The sequence below is a fragment of the Pseudonaja textilis genome, chromosome 1 (genome assembly GCF_049901715.1).
Source record: "Pseudonaja textilis isolate UNSWEBS1 chromosome 1, rPseTex1.2, whole genome shotgun sequence".
NCBI lineage: Eukaryota > Metazoa > Chordata > Lepidosauria > Squamata > Elapidae > Pseudonaja > Pseudonaja textilis.
Window position 1 is genome coordinate 128,949,723 of NC_141990.1, and position 9,035 is coordinate 128,958,757.

The 9,035-nt window shown below is 37.5% G+C and overlaps 1 protein-coding gene across 1 annotated transcript in view; it reads left to right on the forward strand.

Annotated features, from left to right (window-relative positions):
• The window catches only part of TPO (thyroid peroxidase), a 55,927-nt gene extending 48,521 nt beyond the window's left edge, over nucleotides 1-7,406 (forward strand). Inside the window, exons 10-12 of the mRNA XM_087923633.1 lie at nucleotides 2,333-2,570; nucleotides 3,719-3,922; nucleotides 7,126-7,406. Coding sequence (XP_087779759.1) covers nucleotides 2,333-2,570; nucleotides 3,719-3,922; nucleotides 7,126-7,369 — 686 coding nt within the window. The 3' untranslated portion in view covers nucleotides 7,370-7,406. The remainder of the gene's footprint in view (nucleotides 1-2,332; nucleotides 2,571-3,718; nucleotides 3,923-7,125) is intronic.
• Nucleotides 7,407-9,035: the final 1,629 nt, after the last annotated feature.

Consider the following 9,035-nt stretch of genomic DNA (forward strand, 5'->3'; position numbering starts at 1 on the left):
CACAACTTCTGGTGGCAAGCTGTTCCATTGGTTAATCGTCCTCACTGTTTGGAAGTTTCTCTTCAATTCCAGGTTGCTTTTCTCCTTGATTAGTTTCCATCCATTGTTTCTAACATTATGGTGTATGTTGTGCACACTGAAGGAGTAACCAGGGTTTACAGGAGTAGATTTCAAGGCATGATTTTTAATCATTCTTATTATAGGTAGTCCTCATCTTACAACAGTTCATTTAGTAACCATTCAAAGCTACAACGGCACTGAAAATAAGTGACTCATGACCATTTTTCAGTCGCAACCTTTGTAGCATCCCCATGATCACTTGATCAAAATTCAGACGCTTGGCAATTGGTTCATACTTATGACCGTTGCTGTGTCCCAAGGTGGTGTGATCACTTTTGCAACCTTTTGACAAATAAAGTCAATGGGGAAGCCAGATTCACTTAACAACCGGGTTTCTAACTTATCAACAGCAGCAATTCCCTTAACAACGATGACAGGAAAGGTCGTGAAATGGGCCAAAACTCACTTAACAAACATCCCACTTAACAACAGAAATGTTGGCCTCAACCGTGGTCGTAAGTCAAGGGCTACCTGTATTTACTTTCCAATTCAATTCCCGCCCCCCCCAAAAAACCCATTAAGGTATGCGAGTGTGTCATATGACTGCAACTCTTTAAAGCTTACCTGGTGGATGCAGAGAATAACTGTGTGAACACATAAAAGTGTGGCTGCTTTAAAGAGCTGCAGACAAGTATACTACTCTTCCTCTCCTGCGTTTTCTAATGAATCTTTTCCAAACTATGCCCTAAATTGGTGATGGCTAACCTTTTCGGCACCAAGTGCCCAAAGCGTGCATGCGCATCATCAAAATGCATGCACCCCCTCGCGCATGCACTCCTCCTCCCGCACATGCATGTGTGACTCCCTGTGATCCCTGCACATGTGCACGACTCCCACATGTGCGCCCCACCTTATGCATGTGTGCGCAACCCCTGCATGTGCACGCTACCCCCTGCGCATGCGTGCTCAACCCCCATGTGCACCCTGTCCCTGTGAATACGTGGCAGAGACCTGAAAACCAGCTGGCTGGCAGGAGGCATTTGCGCATGCATGCATGGCAGAGCTGAACTGGGGCGATGGCTCGCATGCCCAGAGAGCGAGGGCTCTGCGTGCCCCTTCTGCCATAGGTTTGCCATCACGGCCCTAAAATCTATACAGGCCTAATCTGTTTTGGGTAGAGTTCTCTCTTTCATACAGTATTCATTTTCCTCCCTAAATAAAACTTTTAATATCAGATGAAACATTCCATTCATGCTTTCAGAGCTCTAGTTTTTCAACCCGCTGCCATCAATTTCCAATCTCTTTTTGATGATTTATATAATTCACCTAAATACAAGTTCCTCTCTTTTAATTAGTAGAATATCAGCTGCTGTAATACTCTGACCCTGAAGATTAACTGTTAATAGTGAGCTTGACATCTTGGAGTTTCTTAGTCTCGAAAAGCCTTAAATCAAATTAGTGATTGGTTTGCCATTATGATAAGCAGGACCAAGCTGGACTGGGACTTTTAAACAAATCCAGTTACCGTTTTGCACCACAGTCATCAGTATTTCTCCAACAGTGTTTTTCAGGGAAATCGCATCTATATACAATGCTGATGAATCAGAGAGTATCTGAATGTTCTATTGGCACAATGTAAGATGAGGCCCATGCAAAATATCTACTGTACCACAGCTTCATTTGCATAGGGTTGTGGATTTGAATTGGCAAAGCCTACTATATCTCAAATCCGCTCCCAAAGCTTTTTTTTCTCTGATTCTTGGGCTAGTTTCAATCAAAACTAGTTCAATACTTGGCCCTAACATTACATTGGATAGGTGGGCTACAGAGCCAATGTAATTTTTTGAGCAAGCAGATGGGATTCCAATATGACAAATACATTCTTTGTGCCAAGACAAAGCAATGACTTTTTCTAGCATTTTTTTTTTTAATACTAGAAAAAGTCCTCTGTTGCTCTAAGCTCAGTTTACACATGGATTGGGAGCCATGAGGATATATCAGGGTTGTGGGCTTGACAGGAAAATTGGGGGAAAAAAAATTCCCCAAAGATGGTACTGCTGCATAACTTGCCACAAAAACTTTATGGTTGTATCCATATAGTCCCAATTTTCTCACTCTACAAAAAGTTTTTGGTACAAAAATTATTATTTCATGGAGGCAGGGGTTCAGATTTGTTTTTAGAACTGTTGCACTGCTAACATGGTAAGGGTAGTTTTGTATATCTAAAAAAGAGAACTGTGTTTGAACCTTATTGTTTATGCAATATCTGTAGGTTACAATGACTGGCGAGAATTCTGTGGCTTGCCAAGACTAAGGACAGAACAGGAGTTGATGACAGCAATAGAGAATAAAACCATGGTCCAAAGAATTATGGAACTCTACAAAAGCCCCGACAATATTGATGTCTGGCTGGGGGGAATAGTAGAAAATATTCACCCTGATGCCAGAACGGGTCCCTTGTTTGCATGTATCATTGGAAAGCAAATGAAAGCATTGAGAGATGGTGATAGGTAAGCTTATTGTACCTGCATTATTGGATTATACTTGCTTTTACAGAACAGACAGGGTGAGCCATTTAGATATCTGGACTCAATAGGTTTAGTGAGCTTCAGCACAGTGAAGCCTTTCCTTCCTTCCTTCCTTCCTTCCTTCCTTCCTTCCTTCCTTCCTTCCTTCCTTCCTTCCTTCCTTCCTTCCTTCTTTCCACAAATTTCTCCATCATCATTATTACCATCACCACCCCTATCATGAATTATGTTAGTGACTGGATGTTACAGATTCTGCCAAGAAAGAATAACAAACCCTCAGTGACTTAAGGAATTGTACTGAGGATCTCCAATAGAACTCAAGGACTCAATACCTCATTACATAGCTAACATCTTCTGTCAACATAGCACCAGTGATCTCTTTGCAGATGCTCACATATCGGTGCAAAAATTGCTGGGTTGGAGGTTAGCAAGCTGGCATTTGAGACCTGAGTGCTGCTGTGTTGTGGGGTGAGCTCCCGTCATTCGCTCCACCTCCTTGGCAGGTACATGATAGGAGCCCCCATGACCATCCCCTGGGCAATGGTGGTGTCACTAGCTAATCTTTTCAACCCGGAAGTGCCTTAAACAGTACTCCTGACATGAACAAGGTGCAAAGATCTACAGTGGGGAAGACAAATATACTTGTAATGTAGTCCATGTGAACCAGGATGCCGCTTTCCTAGGGAACTGTTGCTTGATAGAAGCCAAAATGGATACAATTATAGTACAAAAAGTCTTCTCAGTGTTCAAGTTGAAAGCACTTGAGAATATCAAAATATTTGCTGCAGGAAAATATCATTGGAGCAGTATTAACAAACACCCACATGCTCAGTGCTCTGCATCTTTAGTGCCTTACATTTCCCCCACATGGTGAAGTAGAATTGCATTCAGTATTCTTAATTCTATACCGTTAAATCCATGATATTACTTTTATTCCATATCCTTCAATGCAACATATAATCCTTAATCATTTGTGAGATCCCATCTTATAATACTCTACTCTCTACACAAATTTTAATCCATTGCTAGCCATGTCCTAATACATATTTTAATATCAGCAAATTTAGTCCTATGAAATTGGGATATACACTGACAGATTGTAATTGTATTGGCATCTTCTTCCCATGCAGATTTTGGTGGGAGAACATCAACATTTTTACTGATGCTCAAAGGCAGGAGCTTGGAAAATATTCTTTATCCAGACTTATTTGTGATAACACGGGCTTGACGGAAGCACCCCTTGATCCTTTTCTACTTGGGAAATTTCCTAAAGATTTTGTGTCATGTGAAAATCTACCTAGCATTAATTTAGGACCTTGGCGTGAAGTCCTTTGACCAGGTAACTTGAAAATTAATAATAGATTCATCTACAAGTGTTTATTGATAAATACAGTACATTCTGCTGCATTTCTCGAGCATAATGCCAGGGGAATAAACATAGGATTGCTGTTTTAATATCTCTCCCTTAGTTAGGGATATTTCAAACAAAAAAATATACTGAATGTTTTGCAGGATAGAAGCAAAGTGTCTTAATTTCTTCTGTCACCAATTTTATCTTGTTGCATTGCATGAAAGGATTATGAAAGTATGCAAGAAATATTGCTGAAAATAGTATCAGAAGTGGTGATACTATTGATCACATCTCCACCCACTTTAATGTACACACACTGACACCGTGGATTGCCTCCATGCGGCTGAGAATTAACCTTTTGTGAAGCTTTCCTTACTAAGAATCTAAATTACACCTAGCAAATTGGGTATTCTTCCATGTATAGGCATGGGAAAGGATTAGATTAGAACCAAGAACTGCCTTTAATTACGTTGCTGAATCGCTAAAAAGTTTGCCAATGCGGCATTTATATAACTGCCAAATTTAAAGAAATCAGGGACAATACAATGGAATCAAAGCCAATTAAGACAATGAGTGAATATATTTGGCAAGGCGAACATACTATACTATATGTATATTCATGCAGACAACCAGCTACAAGAACATCTTCATCATCTGTTAACTGTACATGATTTTAATGCAGCAGAAACTAAGGCTACCGGATCTGGAGTGCAGAACTCTGGGCTATTGGTAAATGGCAGTAGACAGCACTCCATATACGACAATCCCTCAGAAGTCATTATTCCAGCTACAGTACAGCCTGGATAGAATATGATGATATGGCTTCCTAAATAAGTCAGAATTGGTTTTAGAGATCACAGCAGATCCTAATTGGTTTAATTATGGCTTATTTAAGAAATCAGAATTGGATCCGCACAAGTTAAGCCATAACCATGGTTTACAAAGCCGAGTAGCAGAGTTCTCACTTCCTTTAAATGAAATAAACTTTGTAGAGTTTGGACCAATGTGTTAACCAAAATAATCTCTGGGAGAGACATACTCTGACACGATGGACATACATTTAGGGTTCAGGGTGAATAAAAAGTTGGTTTCTTAATATTATTAACAGATGTTTCCTTATCTGGAGGTTGTAAGATCTTTTATGGAAAAAAATGTGACTCCTTATGGCCTTGCTCAGAAAAAAAGACTTTATCCATTCTTTCGGATAAGCTACAAAGCAGCAAATAACTTATAAGGATATAGCTAGAAGATAATATAGTTATGTGCTTTTTTTCCTTGTAAAAATATGGGCAAATTTAAATGACAATAGTGAGCCCCAAGTTTAGACATTACATGGTTAGAATAACAACTAAAAAGAATGCTTTCTTTAGAACAGCTTTAGATATTGTCTGTATAAAAGACATTCATAAAGTAAAATCGTGTATCATTATGCCAGCACTGAATGAAACAATTAAGAAAAACAGTATTTCAACACTTTAAGAAAATACAAATTGTACAAAAACACATATTGCAAAAGAAATGCACAAAGTTATGGTGAAGAGTATTTTAGAATATATATAGCAAGTATACTAACCCTGGAAAAGTGTTGCCTTTTTAAAAAATTATCACTGAAATATAATTTTATTATATTTTTATTTACATGATACATGATTTTATTTATCTTAAATTGTTGCAATTTATTCCAATTCCATTTTAAAAAAATTTAATCAGATTTTAGTAATAGAATCTGGAACTCTGCACTTTGATATGGTCCAAGGGCTAATCAATAAAATAAAGTAAGTAAAAATTATCATGATGGAAGATTCATTGGGAGATAAAATCAGATGTTATATTTTATTAGGCACTGGGTAAATAAGAAAACAATTACTAGCTGTTGGTCAACTTGACATTCTGGTAAACTGATTAAGGATAAAGAACTTAAAGGTACATAATAGCAATAGAACTTGGACTTGTATGTTACTTCATAGTGCTTTAGTTTACAGCACTCTCTGAGCAATTTACAAATGTCAGCCTATTGCTCCTAACAATTTAGGTCCTCATTTTATCAACCTCAGAAGGATGGAAGGCTGAGTCAATCTTGAGCAGGTTAGGACCAAATTCCAAAATGTGGACAGAGTTTGCCTGCAATACTGCATTCTTAACCACTGTGCCACCAATTAATAATACATTAATTGTGACTAAACAAAATAGTTTAAAAATATGCAAATTTTCAGATTCTCCAGAATTCTCTTTGATGTAGGAGGTTACCAAAAGTGGTGAAAAAATTAAGAGGAAAGCTTGAAAGTCAAGAAAATAAATTTAGGTCAAGACTGCTAGGTTGAATGTATTAAGTCATGGTTGCATGTTAGTGGTGTCAACTTGCATCTGCCATTAGGAAGTAGATAAACTGTTTCTTCCCCAGCTTTGAAAACACCAAGGCGACTACAGTAATCCACAATAGAGTGTATGTATGTATGTATGTATGTATGTATGTATGTAGGTAGGTAGGTAGGTTGCAATAAGTCCTTTTAAATTCACTATATTGTTTTGTTTTTTGTACTGTATATGTGGGATTTCTGTATTCAGCAAGATATATTGCTGTAAATTTGCTATCCTAGGTTTCTGTTCCTAACCATGATGGTGCTAAAGTAAATATGCATTATGACAATGCAAGTTCTGCCCTTTAGTACTTTAGTTTTGCTGTCACTAGTAAGTATGTAAGGAACAGAGTTTGTGATGCAGGCTTTATTCCTTTCCACCACAAAGTTGTTTATGATTCATGGAATCACTGTTGCCTGAATAAACAATACAAAATATTTATTTAGTGTTCCTTCAACAGCTGAATAAGCTGATTAATAGGCACCCTTGAAAATTATTACATCTAGGCAAAAGAAAAAACAAAGATATTACAAGACTGTTCCAAAGTTTCTTACTTGGAGTAATTATTGAAGAATAAGTATTGCACATTTAATTTTTCTCAGTTGTTGTATAATTTCATAATGTTATCAGTGAAATGAAATCTGTATATGTTTTACAAAATATGAAGATATGAATTTAAAAAAAAACATTTGTACATGCACTATATAACTACATGCACTGTTATACAAAAATCTGGGCTTCACAACTGACTTCAGTATGGGTTAAATGCCCCTTAAAGTATATAAGAATAATAATTTAGTGGAGTGGAGTATAAGGCTTCTATTTCAGTATATTAAAGCCATCACCATCAACCAAATTAATGTGCATAGTTTTTCACCTCATGTTTTGTTTCTACTTTAAGAATTGCAACCTGGTTCTCCAGTCAAAGAGGAACATGAGGACTTCATCATCCATTCTGGTAATCCACTCCTGCCACAAAAGATATAAGCTACCTGGACAAAAACAATTATCTTGCACAAAAGGGAAATGGAATTCAGAACTGCCAAGCTGTCAAGATGCTTCTCTCTTTTAAATCTGATATTTTCATCACAATTAAATATTTCAACATAGCCCCACTAAATGTCATTCCTTCAGTTTGTGTTTATTTACATATTTTTAATTTTAGAAATTATATGAACAGAAGCAAAACATAAAAATATATGTAAAGGAAAGTTAAGATACCAAAAAGTGTGAGAAATTGCACAAATAAAGAAATATAAACATGGATCAAAGGTTGCAATAGGATTCATATGAAGTCTTCATGCTGTTTGAGAGCATATATTTTAAGAAATCTTTGCCCCATTTAATTGTAGGTAGGCCTTGACTCATTACCACAAAGGAGTCCAAAATTTATGTTGCTAAGTGATACTAAGTGAGACAGTTGTTAAGAGAGTCTTGCCCCCCCTTTACAACTTTTCTTGTCACCGTTGTTAAGTGAATCAGTGCAGATGTTAAGATAGTAACACGATCGTTAAATGAACCTGGCTTCCCCATTGACTTGGCCTGTCAGAAGGACACAAAAGGTGAGCACATGACCCTGGGACACTGCAGCCGTCATAAATTTGAACCAGTCTGACTTTTGATCATGTGACCATGTGGGGGTGTTGCAATGGTTGTAAGTGTGAAAATGTGTTATAAGACACTTTTGTCAGTGCTGTTTTAACTTCAGTCACTGAATGAATGGCTGCAAGTCGAGGACTACCTGTGGTAGGAAGGGAAATGGGAACAAGATTTAACCTCTGTGTTTAAGTTCAGGCTGGACAGACTGCAGCCACAAAATACTAGCTCCCAAGTAGACCTGAAATTGCCTCACATGCCTCTGAAAATATTCCTACTGCTTTTTAATTGTATAGAGAGGGCATGATGATTTGAATTGCTATCTTTGTTTTCAATCTGAATAAAATATGGTTTACGAAGTTCTTTGGGTGAGTGTACATAACTCATTAACTGAAACTATTTTGCTCTAAACATCCCTGCTGGCTGAAGTGCAAAGTAATGGTGTGTCCTCACTCAAACTGGCTGTTCATGGAGAAGCTCCATTTTTAACGTTGCACTTTAGTGATAAGGTTTAGGATTGAGCAATTGAGCTAAAACCAATAAATTGTGAAAGACTGGATTGGAAAGTGGGATTCCACATAATTCTCAGTCGCCAGGCCACTTTTTTTTCCTTTGGGTATATGTGCACGATGCCATTTTTTTAATTAATGTAGAAAATTGCACTGTTATGCTCACTGAAATGGGATTGGGAAAATATTCCATTCACAGAAACCTCCACAAAGAGTGTCCCATTGAAAAACTACAGATCTGCCATTGGAAGCTATATGTTGGATTTGTCCACAACCTGTTTCACACAAGCAATTGTATCACTACTGTTCTGGTAGCCACTTGCCTTTGTCTGCCCTGCCATTATTATAATTAAACTTTATTTGCCCTAAATTAGAAAGAGAGCATCACTTTCAGATAGATTCAGAAATTTATCAATACTTAATGTAGATTCCAAACACATAGGTAACACAGAGAAGAGTGAGCTTGGGAAGGGTCACTTTATTTACCTTTTTCCTTGGAAGGAGGAAACAGAAAGTCCAACCCTGTCCATCAATTTCTCATTAATAATCTTAAAGATAATTTTAAAGATTGGATCCATGCCAGCTTATGCTGCACTTACTTTCTGTACCGAATGATGTGCAGTGGGAGGAAGG